The sequence below is a fragment of the Triplophysa dalaica genome, chromosome 3, assembly GCF_015846415.1.
Source record: "Triplophysa dalaica isolate WHDGS20190420 chromosome 3, ASM1584641v1, whole genome shotgun sequence".
NCBI lineage: Eukaryota > Metazoa > Chordata > Actinopteri > Cypriniformes > Nemacheilidae > Triplophysa > Triplophysa dalaica.
Window position 1 is genome coordinate 14,647,346 of NC_079544.1, and position 16,127 is coordinate 14,663,472.

Here is a 16,127-nt window from a genome sequence, read left to right on the forward strand (position 1 = left end):
CGTCTCTTTTTCAACACTTACGGTAAATTGAAAAAAAACCCAGCGTTTCACAGACCAATGATGTCAGTCTGTTATTGAATGACTGAGCAGAGGATATTGTGGGTGTGGCGGAATTGGAAGCAGTGACCAGCCAGGCAAAAATCTCTCTGGTAAGTAATGGGGGTTAGATATTGAACAAAGCTTTTTTATTTAAGTAATCGCCGTTTTGTATACCGCCCAATATGAGAAAATGTAAATATCATACAGATATTGTGATGTATATCTTGCATTTCGTAGCGATACATCTATAATTAGAACAAATCGCCACCAAAGAATCACTTTCTCGAATTCAGTTTCGCGAAATATAATTTAGTTTTATAAACACGTTTCACATCTAATATTGTTGTGAGTCACTCGCTCCAAACGAGGGGATCGAAATTAATCCATGATGTCTCTGATGCCTCATTTTCGCTTGGAAAGTCTCCAGCCTACTGCTAGTCTGAGGCCGTCGGCTTCCTCTGAAGCACTTGGCTGTCCATAAACTGCTAAATGTCTCTTCAATTTTTCCACATATTGTCAAGATAACTGGAAAATATACATTATTGTGGATAATTGTGGATTGGAAAAACCGAGCAACACCCTTCTGTCGGATTTACATCGACGCTTTGGCACGTCTGTTCAGTACATTAGCTCCAGAAGCTAGCGGTTGATCAGTGGAGGCAACGGTGCTCCGGCGGCCCGAGTAAGACGAGCCTCTTATTCGCCCCCCTGTCGCATATTGCGACACCGTTATGATTGTGCTGGCCCTTATAGTGTCCCTTTGAGCTTTTGTATTTACGTTGTGCGTTTACATCCATTTTAAGCGGCTCTATTTGCAAATTAAAGCTGAGCTGCGTGTGACCGCGCGGTGGCGGTGGGGGATGGGCGCTCGGCGTCCTCGAGTTGTGCACGCGCGGTGGACAACAACTAGCTTTTCTTTAACGGACTAGTTAGCTGTCGTTGCTATGGAAGCGCTAAACGTACAATTGCTTTTTTTTGTCGTCGAGTCGGAGCGTTTCGCCAACATTTGTGCACGATGTGTAAGAACCGTGTGCGAATAGCCAAATTAAATGTAATTGAGCTTCCGGCGAAGAGTTAGCACTTGTTGCTATGAATAAATGATCATATTGCAATTTTTAAAAGCAACAATGTAGTTACATTTGGTATTGTATCTCTGCCCACATGTATGGGTGTCCTTTGCAAAGACGGGCGTCTTGTGAGCTTGTTTTATTTTTAATAAGTACCTGTAATAGTTATCACAGAGTTAAACATAGTTTGTTATCCCGTCTCTATGGTGTCATAAATAGGCCTCAAGAGCAACACGCCCCAATATCTTTGCAGTTTATATTTGTAGTTATAAAAATACATTGGATACGTGATGAGAACAATTTTTTTAACCCAAAATAGCTCAGTGTAAATAAGTAAAAGTAGGTTCGCCGTTTGGTGGCGCTAGATTGCCTGTAACTAGGGAGCCTAGCTAGGGGGAATTAGCAAGCTTTGGCTGGGTATGAAATAGCTTTTTATAGTCTCATGAAAGGAACATTTCATTAATAAAAGGAAATGATGACTGAACGATCATTTTAGATAAACCTTCAAGTGACAGCCATTTTGTAGTTTGGTCAAAATCCACAATTTACATTATCAAGTGCTTTCGTACAATCCCATGGTCCACTGGAATAATGAGTTTATGACCAATTTACACTTTACTACAATTCCTCTTTAGGTGCACATGGTGTCCAAATACTTGTTTTATTTTAGTGAATATGTAGGTAATTATCAAAGGTAAATTTGGGCAGAGTCTGTGTCTTTGAGTTCCTATTATGAAGCTTGTCTCCTATTACAAAAAACATGGCTTCTACTGACAAGGTTTAAGATTGTTTTAATAAAAACTTTGTTCATTTCTTAAACTCCTGGTTTTTAAACAATGACCATGGGCTGACACTGTCAAATTTTATGTGCACAATGCCATTTTGTTGGGGTCTTTCTTCTGAGCAAAGCCTAATTCATCAAAATGATTAGCAACAAAACAGTATGATCATATGTAATATAGTTTCCTAGATTTGATTTTGAAGAAGAGTGCAAACATTGGTAATCATTGCTCATATGTGGCGATATAGCATAAATATATACAACTGTATTTGTAAGGTCTTTTGTCCCAGTGTTGTGAACCCTGATTATTGCTGCTTGCAGCTATATTTATACAAATTAGTATGTTATTCTGCGATCACTTGTAATACATTGTAATTTATTTAGATACGTTTAGTGGAATTTAGTTTGCGATCATTGAATGGTATACATTGTGGGTAGGCCACCTTGCTCTTTAGACCTCAGTAATGGCATCAGCCTTTAAATTCCTGTTCCCATCATTCTAGCAGTTTCCCAGAGTTGGCCTGATTTCAAAACTGTCAGTTCAGCAGTTTCTTGGATGCTGTGAGATCAATTCTATCAAATGAAGTGTTGCTGTAAAGTTGAATGGCAGGTTGGGATCACTATCATTAATTCAGTTGTTTTATGGTGGCCACACCTTTGTCAGTTCGAAGTCTTGTCTGCTTCCCTTAATATCACTGAGAATAAGACATGCAGTATGTTTTTAATGTCGTGTAACAGTCGTGGAGACGTTTTTGAATCATGGTGGTTTTACAGAATAATTTGGAGACGTTTTCTCCAATTTAAGTTACATGAATGTGTCTGAGAAGATTTTAAAACTCATTGGTCAAAATTTTAGATAAATCCTGATATGTTTAAATGTGACGCAGATTATTCTCCAAAGGTCAGTTTTTCTTCAAAATGTAAAGTTTAAATCAAACCGTTTTTGATGACAAAACACACATTTGCTATTTTAAGGGATTGTTAATATATTTTGGGATGTATCTCTTTCACTAAAACTTAACATGTTTTTTGCTGACAGGCTGATTTAACTGTGTTCTACATGGATGGCAAGAGTGTGAGCATCTAGTCAACACTTGGTCTCATGGTAAGTCACTGACTTTACTGCTTTTGTCTTGTCTTGACTTTTGTCACTTTCTGTTTACTGACATTAAGCAAAATGGTTACTACGTTTACATAGACACGTTTTTTCCTAACGTAGTGTTAACAAAACACTAAATTTGATAGAATTTACAATACTGCACAAAGATAGAGTTTCTGTCTGTACCAAGAAGCCTAACATTGCATCTTTTAGACTTGAGCTATTATTATCTATTTTGGGTCCTAATTAGTAGACAAGGACATAAAGTTATGTGCTGTACTGCATATGTTTATCAAACAGTAAAATTGCACTGTCCCGTACCCAAAAAATAGAAGTCCAAGACTGGAACTAGTTGGACAACAGCATCCTGGGTAGGGTTGCACCAGGCATTCGTAAGTTCCTTCTTAAACGAAAAACATGAAGTCCACATTAGAGGCTCAGTAACTACTAGCTAGTTTGTAACTAACTCTGTATATTATTCGTTTGCACCATTTGCTCTTTAGGCAGAACGTAGCTAGTAGTTCGTAAGCTCTCCATAAAGTAATGCGTAGTAGCATAATATGACGTTTACCTTCAGTTATCCAATAGCAGCCTTTAAATTTGTGAGAAAAAGTTGCTTTGAAGTGTTTTTCAAAATATTATTGATGTAAACTTATTGTACGGTAAAAAAGTTTTTGTTAAATATAATACTACCTTTAAATTATACAATATTAAAAACACGTAATACGGGTGATTTCATTTTACTGCCAACCGTTAATGGAATATAAAAAGATAATTTTATTTTGACATGGGCAATACAGACAGATGGATGCATGCAATTTTATTCCTAGTTACTCCTGACGGGAGGCTTCCTTAAATGATGAGTTTAACCATAACGTTACGCTTCAACTAAAGGCGTAAATACACTACAAGACTTTTGCTCAGATTTTGCCCAGATTTTCAGTCTGGCCTTGTTGCAGAAAGTCTGTGCCAGTCTGCAGATCTGATCAGTTAGTGTGTTTGAATCTTTCAAAAAGTCTGCAAATGTATGATGTCAAATTAAAAAAAATCTGTTCAGATTTAAAAGTCTTGTTGTGTATTCCAGCCATAAATTGAATGGTGCAATTAAAAAATATTTTGTTGTGCGTAAATTGTGCCCATTTAAGTCAGAACTTGCTTGATAATTAACTTACAGCTGGTGCAACCTGCCCCAGGACCACTTCATGATTGGAGACAATGTTTAGAAGGCCATGACAGTTTACTGTGTGCATCAGATGTAATTTCGTCATTTTACCTATCAGAGGATTAGAAAAGGTTCATTCCACCCCTACATTCTTCCCCTTACACCAGTTTACGTGTATTTTGTATTTTATCAAATTGTTTTAGTCTGGTAAACTTCATGTAGAAATTGTCAACATTTTGGCTTAAATTTCATCAAATCCAACATCACTACAATGTTTGGCTTGCTCATTTGGTTTCCTTTCAATCGAGTTTGGTTTAGATTTCTTCCAGTTCAAATTTGTTTTATTCTTTAAAAAATCATGTTCTTATTCCTTATGCCCATTCTTGATGTAATTGAAGATTATTAGAAATATTGTTTTTAGCTCCTGCTTTATAATCATTTAATTAAGTGTAAGCCAATGTTTATTTGATTGTAAATAAGGCAGCCGTTGCTCTTTCAGTACTGTTGACACATCGTAAACAACAGGAAGTCTTGTCATAGAATGGGTTACTATTTTACGTGTAGGCTTATTAGGCTGTGAAGTATTCTTAAAGGTCAAGTAATCAGCCATGCAAGTCCATCTTGAGTATTTCGTCTTGTTTTCACACATCTAATTCTTCCCATCAAAATGCCAGTCGCTACTGTGTGCCTTTTTGTAGAGAATTGTAATTATTTCCAGCGGTGAGCAAATGGGTGGAAAATTACCCCTGGGCTTTTAGGGGCTTCCATGAGAAGGTTCAGCTGGAGAGGTCAGGTTCAGCTCCATAATTGGTCAAAAAGTTTTCTGTAAATACCAAGAGCAGTTTTTTTTGTACGTCTGTCTCCATAGTAACACGATTGGCACTTATTTAAACCATTTCATGCTTCTTTATCAGAATGCTTCTGGCCTGTTATTATTTAGGATCAAGGTTACAAATCGTTCAGGGATTTTCTGGATGCTGGCAGTGAAGAACACAAACACAAATGTGCATTTGTTTCCCAGGCTCCACTCTAGCCCTGACCTCTTGGTGTAACCAGGATCCAAAATGAGCATAAGCAGTGATGAGGTCAATTTCCTGGTGTACAGATACCTGCAGGAGTCAGGTGTGTATTATTTAGCAATCTTTCTTTTTTTTCTTTTTTTTTACATGATGGGTAAGCTCTCTACACATACTGTTCAAAAAGTAGATTCAAGCACTAGTGGATTTTGACAATCTAATTAACACGACGTGATGACATCACAAATATGATAGTGTTAACTAGGGATGGGAATTGATAAGAATTTAACGATTCCGATTCCATTATCGATATTGCTTATCGATCCGATTCCTTATCGATTCTCTTATCGATTCTCATTGGGTGAGGGAATAAGTACAAATTTGTTTGTTTGTATTAACTCGCTTTAATATCTGATAAGAACACAAGCACATACTCAGAGTATACACAAATTATGTGTAGCAACCTCAGAACAAACCTAAAAGTAGGCTTCAAAGTATAGTCCAGGGACCTATAGAATTTTTCACATTCATCATTGGTCCAGACAAAAAAATAAAATAAAACTGCCATTTAAGTGCCATAAAAACTAAAAACACAGACTAAACAGTCAAGGAAGAGTTTGTGCCTTTGGGAATATTCTACCTGAAACAAAATTCAACTCAACTGACATACAAAATAAAAAGAAGTCTTCTGTAAAGACCACAACTATCAACTTAGGCAAATTAACAATTTTTGTGCAGAAAAATGGTCTTGTTTGCCCTCTCAGGAAGGATACGAGATGAAATGGCGCTCACATTAACTAAATAGAGAAGTTACCTTCGGCATTAATAGCAGATGACGTCTCGTTAGCTCCGCTGCTGCTCGACTCAGTTGTTGTTGTTCTGTCGCTAAGTAATAGTGTATCAAACACGCGACAGTCCTGCAAATGAATTGCGTGCTGTGTGGCCAAATGTTTCTGACTGTTTCTCCCTTTGTCGAAATTAAACTTTTACAGTTGTTGCAAATGACCGCATTGGCGTCTTTTCTAGTGAAATATAACCACGCCTTAGATCGCTTCTACATGTTTGCTGCATAACCAAAACAACGCAGCGCGTGTGTGACGTAATGATGATGACACATTTGCAACGAGCGGAACCGATAAGCGGAATCGTTAAGCAGATACGCTAATGGTTCCAAGGAATCGATTCACTGGGCACCGGTTCTAAAGAAGAACCGGTTCTCGGTTCCCATCCCTAGTGTTAACACTTCATATCTGTTTTCTTCAACTCTCTGATCTTTCACATTATACTGTATTTTACGACAGAATGCCAACTGCAGTCACTTTAACTGCTGCTAAAATCCTGATTTTTAAACGCCAAAATCACAATACAGTACATCTACATTAAGGAGCGGCTATGTGCCCTGTTTGCCCTTTCTCGACAATGTGTCCAAATATACTTACGCGGTCATTAATATGCCTGGGCGGACCTCCCAAGTAAATGCAATGTATACTTTGTTTAAATGCTTAGCGTTACATGTATCTTCCCAATAAGGCCATCCCAGAATGTACTGCAAGCGGCAGAGTCAAATATTTAGCTGGTGCATGAGGATAAAGTGTAACAAGAAATGTCTTCCTTTCCTCTCCAGGCTTCTCCCACTCAGCATTTACCTTTGGCATAGAGAGCCACATAAGCCAGTCTAACATCAACGGAGCTCTGGTGCCCCCTGCTGCCCTCATCTCCGTAATCCAGAAGGGCCTGCAGTATGTGGAGGCTGAAGTCAGCATCAATGAGGTCAGCGATTGGATGTCCATATACAGTCCTGTTTAAATCGGTTCTCTATTACACACCATATTTGAAGTTGGCTGTAATTTTTCTTAAAGGCCATAAAGTCACGTCTTGAACCTGTTGTGTATTGTGATCTACAGGACGGTACCCTGTTTGACGGACGGCCCATCGAGTCTCTGTCCTTGATTGACGCTGTGATGCCAGATGTGGTGCAGACGAGGCAGCAGGTTTATAAAGATAAGATGGCTCAGCAGCAGGCTGCCGCCTCCAGCACCTCAGCGGCTGCAGCTCCCAAAAATGGAGAGAACACGGCTAATGGAGAGGAGAACGGCGCGCACATGCTGTCCAGTGAGCTTACTCTGCATTAAACAGTGTAGAAGTTAATGTGGTATTGTTAAGTTGAGTAGTTTTGCCCGACTGGTTCTTCCTCCACTTGAAAATCTTTCAACTAAAAATTAAATAATTTACCCAGTGCTTACCAAAAGACTGTCTCTTTAAATTTTCATTTTGGGTGGAATATACCTTCAAGGAGAACCCAGATATATCTTAAGATATATGACTGTCATGAAATCTTCATTGTGCTTTGTGTGCATACAGTAGCATGTGCATAAATCAAAATATAATTTGAGCTTGTGTGAATCAGTGTTTTCAATATTCAAAGCAATCAAATGAAACCCATTTTACAGATCACCTTTCAGACATGATGGAGGTGGACAGGGTGGTGGAGATCCCAGCCAGTAAAGCCATGGTGCTTCGAGGCCACGAGTCTGAGGTCTTCATCTGTGCTTGGAACCCTGTCAGTGATCTGCTGGCCTCTGGGTCAGTATTAAGCCAAAGCTTTTCTTCAGTTCTTTTTTTAATGAAGTCTGAATTTACTGTAAATTGTTCAGAATTATTCTTTTATTCCTCTAGAGAAGTTTTATAATGTATATAGGATATTGGAAGGTACAGCAAAGTTTTGTCATTAGGTTGCATAGTCTTTGAAAAGATTTATCCATGTGTGTGTTTTGTTGTTGCCATCAGTTCTGGAGACTCAACCGCTCGGATCTGGAACCTGAGCGAGTGCAGCGCGGGAGGATCCACTCAGCTGGTTCTGCGGCACTGTATCCGGGAAGGGGGGCAGGATGTGCCTAGTAACAAAGACGTCACCTCACTGGACTGGAATGTGAGTGCTGGCATCGATGGTTATTTATCATTTCAAGTCAACTTGAAATCGTATTCCATAATTTATTTTACATCCATAAAGTGTTCCAAGAAATCAAATGTAGGGCAGTTTGGGATGCTTATTATTTGTCGGAATTAAATTGGATCACGGCTGTTCAAGTCAGACAGTTGAGGAGGGCTGTTTACGGTCAATTTTGGTTGCATGTTTGCTCACAAGAGCATCTTTAGCGTTAAACATAATAGTTGAATTTAATCTAAGATTGGTAACCTGATTCCCTGATGGCGTAAAAATAAGAATGTTTTTACTTAAAATCTACAGAAATTGGTTCAAACAGATTGAATAATTTATTTTCTAGGTTTAATATAGACTCCTTTCTCTCTTTTGTTTTTGATAGAGTGAAGGTACACTTCTAGCCACAGGATCCTATGATGGCTTTGCCCGAATATGGACTAAAGATGGTAAGCTGTTTTATTAATATTAATAATATCAGGAAAATAATATGTACAGTTGATTTAATCAGTGCCCTGTATATCACAGGTAATCTCGCCAGTACACTGGGGCAGCACAAGGGTCCTATATTTGCTTTAAAGTGGAACAAGAAAGGAAACTTTATACTCAGTGCTGGTGTTGACAAGGTAGGGTAGAAACATATTCTTCAGCTTGCTGGTTTGCTGTTCTATTGAGGAAAGATAATGTGCTAGTTGCGCAAGATGGCGCCGGTGAGCTTTTGCGCCAGACTAGTTTCCAGACTTCTAACACTATCAAGTTATTTTCGCTCAACAAAGTACTCAGCAATGTAAAGTGGATCTGTCATATTGCTGAAAATTACTTTTTTTTTTTTAATCTATAAACACCCATATTTGCCGGCCAACAATCCTCCATCTCCCAGACATTGTTATTCAACCAGAAATAGGTCTGCTGTCCCTGGCGTCCCAAAAGCTCTCTGGCGCCATCTTGTGTACTAGCAAATAGGAGTAAAGTTTGTTTCTAATGGGAATATGAATCTTTCAGACCACAATCATTTGGGATGCACACACGGGAGAAGCCAAACAGCAATTTCCATTCCATTCAGGTAACAAGTCACCACATGCGCAACTAGATCAGGGTTTGCCGAAACAGACTTTGAAGTGCTCGCTTGTCAAGCATTTTGTGAACGTTACGCTTTGTATTGTCTGTATACCATTATCCATAATTGATACTAAGAAAGATTTAAAAAAAAATTCTGTTTGACACCTGCAGCTCCAGCTCTGGATGTGGACTGGCAAAGCAACAACACGTTTGCCTCCTGCAGCACAGACATGTGCATTCATGTGTGTAAACTGGGCCAAGACCGACCAGTCAAGACATTCCAGGGCCACACAGTATGGCAGCTTTTTAGTTAAATTACATCATATAAGCATAAGTGAAGATTTGTTGTCAAATGTCTTGCATAGTAGGGATGCCACAATACTCAATATGATATGTGTTTGGTACGACCTCTACAGTCAAATACATCCAAGTGAATTGTGGTTTTCCTGTTTGCGTTTATTTATTTTTTCTGTGCGCTAAATTACACTGTGAACTGGCTCTGCCATGTTTGTCTGTATGCTGAGATAGATAAACACATCCCCAATATCTAATAGCGAGTGTTGATCGGGCGGTGAAGCGAGACTACCTGCAACACGAGAAGTAATGTGCTGTTGTCGAGTATAATGCTGACAAAACTTCGTCCAAATTTGGCACATCAAGAATGTATTTTTATACTGCATACCAAAGCAGCACGTTCGCGTTGCTCTCAGCACATGCAGCAAGAGCGTCTCTTCTGGCACCATGCCAAAGTCCGTTTAACGAAAGTCATGGCACTCGGCGGCCTATCGAACAGCTATTAACGTCTTAGCAAGAGCGCCTCCAAGCTGCTATTAGCATTGCATTTCTTCTAACTGCAATGGCAGTGATGCACCTTGTTAATATAATATATTTGGCCTTTCCCATCGAGCGCACGTTTACTTCGATTACAGCAATTGTAAGTTTTGCATTACATCATTTGAATTGAAGTTGTTTGTTGCTTAAAGATAATAAAATAACTTGAGTAAAATAAAGAGAATTTTAGTAAAATATATTTTTTTCTTAAGTTTTTACGGTTCCTGTCACATAAGCATAAAACAATCAAAAACCCCTTTGATGTAGCGAAGCCATCAGAACCGAACCGAAAACCGTGGGCCATATTAAACCGTGGGTGAGCTTTATTGTTGCATCCCCGATTGCTAGTGACGATGACTGAATTTTTGGTTTTGTTACACCCCAACCTGTTCAAAGCATAATTATCTCACCTTTGGTTTTAAACTTGTTACCCTCAGAACGAAGTCAATGCAATCAAATGGGATCCAACAGGGAATCTCCTGGCGTCCTGCTCTGATGACATGACGCTAAAGGTGAGCTACAAGCAAACATCAAGCACTTAACTACACACTTAGCTTTGGCTGATTAAGTAAAGAAAGTTCTGATACGTTTAGATTGTCATTTGGAGGTTTTAATTCAAGCATTGTCTTGTTTTGTAATGATTGTTTAGCTTTGGAGCATGAAACAGGACACTTGTGTTCATGACCTACAAGCCCACAGTAAGGAGATCTACACCATCAAATGGAGCCCTACTGGACCTGGAACCAACAACCCCAACGCCAATCTCATGCTGGCTAGGTACATATATATTGTTAAATATATTTTAAGCGATTGTTTGGCCAAAAATGAAAATTCTGTCATCATTTATGATTATTCATGATAAATGTCTTTCTTCTGCTGAACACAAAGGAAGATATTTGGAAGAATTTCAGTAACCAAACAGATCTTATACCCCATTGACATTTATTTTCCCATCTTTAGCAGTAAATGGGAAATGAGATCAGTTTGAGATTTGGAAGAATGTCAAGAGATCATTCTTCCAAATATCTTTCTTTGTGTTCGGCAGTTTGTAACAACTTGAGATTGAGTAAACGATGACAGGATTTCCGTTTTTGGTGAACTATCCTTTTTAACAACAAAACAGTGCTTTCATTTCAGATACAGGCAAGTTGAGTAACAACCTCACTAACAATGCATTACTATCTCGTGCTTAAAGTGCATCGTTCGACTCAACGGTGCGTCTGTGGGACGCAGAGCGTGGTGCCTGCATCCACACGCTGACCAAACACCAGGAGCCCGTCTACAGTGTGGCCTTTAGCCCAGACGGACGACACCTTGCAAGTGGTTCCTTCGACAAGTGTGTCCACATCTGGAACACGCAGGTACAGTAGCCTCTGTAACAAATCGTCACAATGTCATTAAATACTGTTCAAATAACAAATATAAAGGTTATGTATATGTATTGTAAATTAATTGTATGATCTTACTAAAATGACAATTTAATCCAATTCTCGCTTTATTAGATATGTTAAAGATGTGTTATTTTCAAATATTCAAATATTATGTAGTTTCAAGAGGTAAATAAAACAAAGACATCCTTATAATATCAGAGGTTTTTGACAGTTTTTAACATGGGCCTCAATTTTACCCCACAGAGCGGTGCTTTAGTCAACAGCTACAGAGGGACAGGAGGCATATTTGAAGTATGCTGGAACTCAACTGGGGACAAAGTGGGTGCAAGTGCATCAGATGGCTCGGTGAGTTTAAGCCCAACACTGCAACATTGGCTTAAACAAATTAGAGTTTGAAGCTCTACCGGTTTTTCTGTCAAATGGCAAATTGAGGAAGTGTTTGTGTAATTAAATTCTATCATGCGAGTTAAAAAGATTGCAATGAAATCAACAGAAACTGTTCATTTAAGGATTTTTTTGGCTGATTTGCGAGCAATAGGCTCATGTCACATCTAAACTAAAATTCAACTTTTCCCCATTTCAGGTTTGTGTATTAGACCTAAGGAAATGATGCTGCCATTGGGAAGCCATGGACCGACTACGAATGTGTGCATAGCCAAATTTATCGACTTTCCCTGGCCTATTATCCACTGCTGTCCTCGTGGGAGATCACAGACCACAGCCTGGACCAACAGTCTGTCAACCCCATCATAACACACAGCCTCCCAGAGTGGAACCATGACGCTTACTACATGAAATCAGTGCGATCAAGGACTGTAATATACAGACATGCTTAACCCTACACACACAGCATCCTTAGTTCCCACGATCATCATTCCAGATGCCGGAGGGTTGAGGTCCACGCTGCCGTCGTGTGCATATTGTACACGTTTAGCGCTCCATGGACGGTTTTTATATTTCTTTAGGTGTAATTTGCATGAGCTAAAGAGATGAGCTGTTCAACATGGCTAGTAAATGCTCGTATGACATTGACAATTCAGAGTATTGGCACTGTATGTTTGTTTAGTGGCTCTGAGACTATTGGAACTGTTCTTTAAAAGAAAAATGCTCAAGGATTTTTTTGCCAAATTTTGAGAGATAATTTGATTATCTTTTTTTTTAATACAGAGGAATAACAAAGTACAGAAAGCCTATTAAATTACGTAGATATATTTTCTAAAATGAATTCCCTGTGTTATTTTGTACAACCTATGCAACTTTATGGTAAGACAAAACTGAACGTTCAGTGCATGAATGGGTGAAACGCGTTCATTTGGTTAGTCTACGGGCTCCATTGGTTAAGCCTGGACATTGAAACGGTGTTAGGCCCACCCTAAAATCGTAACGGCACATTTACCGTTACAAAAAAGATAGCTAGCTTTGGTTTCTTTTTTTAGGTGGATAAGGGTGGGTATCCCATAATCCTCACACCATCCTCTTGAGATGTGTAGAATGGAAAGTTAAACTTGACTCTTTTAATTTAACATGATCACAAATGTTTCTGCTCCTTAGAGAAAAACCTTGTAGATCACGCTGCAGCTTTCTCTACTCAATTATTCTTTCTTTATAGCTTCATCTGTCATTTTCTGCTTTTCTATTGTGGTCTACGCTCAACATGATCATTCAGTCTGATCTGTACTGCAGTGAATTGGTATACGTGTCACTGTAACAGCCTTGATCTTTATGGCTTCATGTGAGGTGAGAAAATAATGCAGCATTGAGTGACGGAATCATGGGACTGTTTTCATTCAGTCATGGCACAGAAGTGGACAACCCGTTTGAAAGTCGAAAGTCAGGTGACGGTGGTGCTGCTTTTGCTTGTGTATCTCTCTATTTTTGTGTTCTGTTTTGTCTTTTTGAAAAATGACATCATTATTGCTCAGTGAAGGTGAAGGTATGGATGTAAATGCACAGTCTGACATGGATAAACTTTGTTTCAACGGGAATTTTCTTTTAAATGCTACTGTTCTGAAAGGATGGATTTTAAAGTAAACTTTCGGTTAATGTTTTGGATATATCTCAAGCCTGGTTTCTTCAGGGTACAATGGCACGTGGATTAAGTGTTCAATTTAGCTGTCACTTGTCTTTATAAAATACCATTAGACGGTCATAGTGTTTTTCAATACACTCGTATTACCTACACATACATACTCCCATCAAATACAATGAGCACTTAAAACATTTATATCTTTTGGACTGAAATAAATTACTTTGAGTGGTATTAAACATTTACTTCAAACTGAACCAGATTATCTAGAATTTGTAGAGGACAAGGTGACTGGTTTCAACTAATGTAACTTTGTTTTTTGTTAAAAAAATAAAATAAAGCCCAGAATGCTTACAAATGCCCTCCTCTTCCAATGGATAAACTTAAATGTATTTTTTTGCTTTTTTAACGAGACAAGAATGTTCAAATTAATTTTAATAGAATCAAGGAGCAGCTTGTAGGCTATTTATCATATTGTCTATGACAGTGGAATGGTATTTTATAATGTTTTAACTTGAACAGATGACTTTTTTTACAGTGTGCAAGCCTTTGTTTCTTTTCGTTCGAATGCAGAGCACTCTATGGCCCTTTGAAATTTTGTACTTTAAAATCTTTTGTAATTCTATGTTGTTATGAGCTCTAAGCAACAGCACGATCATGGCCATATCGAAACATCTTGGACCATTCAAGTACTTTTTCAGTGCTCCTCTCACTTAGGTAGCCTTTAACTTGCTACTGGTTTAGTTTGGTTCTTCTCCTGTTTCGCTCATTCTCTAGCAGAAATCATTACTGGGATGTTGATTTGACTATTGTGATTTGAGTTCGAATGAAAAGTTCAGAATAAAATATATTTTGATAATATTGTTGGCTTGCTGCTTGCATGTCTTCATTTTTCTAATGCAGAAACAATGCCCTGTGTGGCAAAGTGCGTCACACTGACTTTTGGTGAGACATATCAACCCACCTCACAACTAAACACTGAAAAAACATTTAAAGCACATCAGGATGGTGAGTACAATGCTTCTAAAACCGCCAGTACTATTTTGTTTTATACAATGTAATAAATGCTACTTTTTACTTTCCCCCTGTTATATTTTCAAGGGGGAAAGAGCACATAAACAGTTCTATTAGTCTTTCTAAATGAATTGTGATATGGTTGCCACCTTGTGTGCACACCCTTCATATAGGTCAACTGTATGATTGTAACATTTTTAATGGGAGTAAACCAAGTCCATCTTGATTTATTGCCAATTATAAATGTTTTTTGTCTGTATTAGGACCTTGTAGCAAGATGTGACTTAATCTCGAAGCTGATGAAGCAATGTCATTTTACCAATCTCATCTTTATAGAACCATATTAATGGAACCTGTCACAATTTTTTTTGTGAAATACTGTGTTTAGAGTTTGTAAGAAGTTTAGGGTCGTGGGGTCATGTTTTTAACCATTACTTCATTTTGTTTTATTATTGTTTTTTATATGGCTCTCTTTAAACTACTGCCTAAACTGCTCTTAAAAAGTAATTGATGAAATTGTATTTCATAGTTCAGAGATTTGTTTTATGAAAACAGAGCCATGAATTTATTTCGGTTTGTTCCGCAATTTGTAAGTTAATTCATCTGAATTTAATGCAAACAATGTTTTATATTCTTCTTCTCTTTCATGTCTTGTTTTATACCCCTTCATTCCTCTTTTTGTTCTCATTCTTCCTCTTCTTTGCCTTTTTCATCTTCCTCTTGTTATTCTTTTTAATATTTTATGAGCACATATTTATATAAAAGAGCAACACAGCCGCAGCAGGAAAAGAAATCGAGTTGGCGTGGGAGAAAAGTGCAAGTTTATATGTCAATCACTTTTATATTTATTTTGTTGAAACTGAAAATGAGAATTATATTTAACTCTCTCGCTCTCATGTAGGTGCAATCCTTCTGCAATAAAAAGATCTTGGCATCAGCTAAATATGAAATACAATAACATCATTCATTCAGGTAAGTTTAAAGAAATAGAATCCTCTTGCTAGTAGGATGCCTGATTGGGAAATGTTAAATATATTACTTAAACTGGCCTTAAAAGTTAAGATAAAACGTCTAAACGGGCCCTCGCAATTCTCTCCCGACATAAATGTAACTCTCTGCGAATTAATGCAGCTTCCTCAACTACGGGTTCCTGAATAAACGGACATGCCATTTTAAGGTCTGTGTGACTAAACTGAGCGCGATTAGGAGCACGAATCAATAAACTAATGGTGTATGCAATTTCAACACCGCTCGCGGGGAATAAAACCTGCTCCCGAACAGGTTAAGTTCACGGAGTATGTTACTCTGGTTACTCACTCGGAGTTTAAGATACCTCGATTTCTGAAATGGGCTTGACTTACCCCACGGTCGCTGGTTTGACATACCTCGCGTTCTGAATCCAAAAACCCTGAGGATTCCGTTTTCTGGGGTTGATTTACTCTGAGTTTGCACTTACCCTGCTTTCTCAAACGGGCCCCAGGATTCTTCCCATACATAGCTGTAATAATATTAGGCATCTAAGCTGCGTAATGAATTTAGCCTTTTAAAAGTAACTGTCTTCATGCATTAATACACGATGTGCATGTTTTACGTCAAACGTTTTAAAATATCCCCTCCCAAATTCATTACACAGTTTATGTGCCAGATACTATTTCTAGTCTATTATGCATGGGAAGAATTCCGGTGGCCTTGTTCATGTCTGTA

General features: G+C 38.2%; 1 protein-coding gene across 2 annotated transcripts; it reads left to right on the forward strand.

The window, feature by feature from the left end:
* Positions 1-444: 444 nt before the first annotated feature.
* tbl1xr1b (TBL1X/Y related 1b) lies at positions 445-14,272 on the forward strand. Of its 2 annotated transcripts, none has more exons than XM_056743555.1 (16): positions 445-721; positions 2,927-2,992; positions 5,170-5,270; positions 6,789-6,934; positions 7,069-7,276; positions 7,615-7,747; positions 7,952-8,093; positions 8,488-8,551; positions 8,631-8,728; positions 9,105-9,165; positions 9,333-9,454; positions 10,430-10,504; positions 10,642-10,769; positions 11,188-11,353; positions 11,627-11,728; positions 11,967-14,272. In XM_056743555.1, the coding sequence occupies exons 3-16, from the start codon at positions 5,213-5,215 to the stop codon at positions 11,991-11,993; spliced, it is 1,530 nt and encodes a 509-aa protein (XP_056599533.1). In that variant the 5' UTR covers positions 445-721; positions 2,927-2,992; positions 5,170-5,212; the 3' UTR covers positions 11,994-14,272. The 2 variants fall into 2 exon arrangements, with proteins under 2 accessions (XP_056599533.1, XP_056599534.1); XM_056743556.1 differs by lacking the exon at positions 445-721 and adding an exon at positions 978-2,497.
* Positions 14,273-16,127: the final 1,855 nt, after the last annotated feature.

What these genes read in the sequence shown, in the direction of transcription:
- tbl1xr1b (XM_056743555.1), top strand. Translation starts at nt 5,213, where the DNA reads ATGAGCATAAGCAGTGATGAGGTCAATTTCCTGGTGTACAGATACCTG. An exon ending in TCACCTCACTGGACTGGAAT is followed by an intron (nt 8,094 to 8,487) that starts GTGAGTGCTGGC and finishes TGTTTTTGATAG; the next exon opens with AGTGAAGGTACACTTCTAGC. An exon ending in GCAATTTCCATTCCATTCAG is followed by an intron (nt 9,166 to 9,332) that starts GTAACAAGTCAC and finishes TGACACCTGCAG; the next exon opens with CTCCAGCTCTGGATGTGGAC.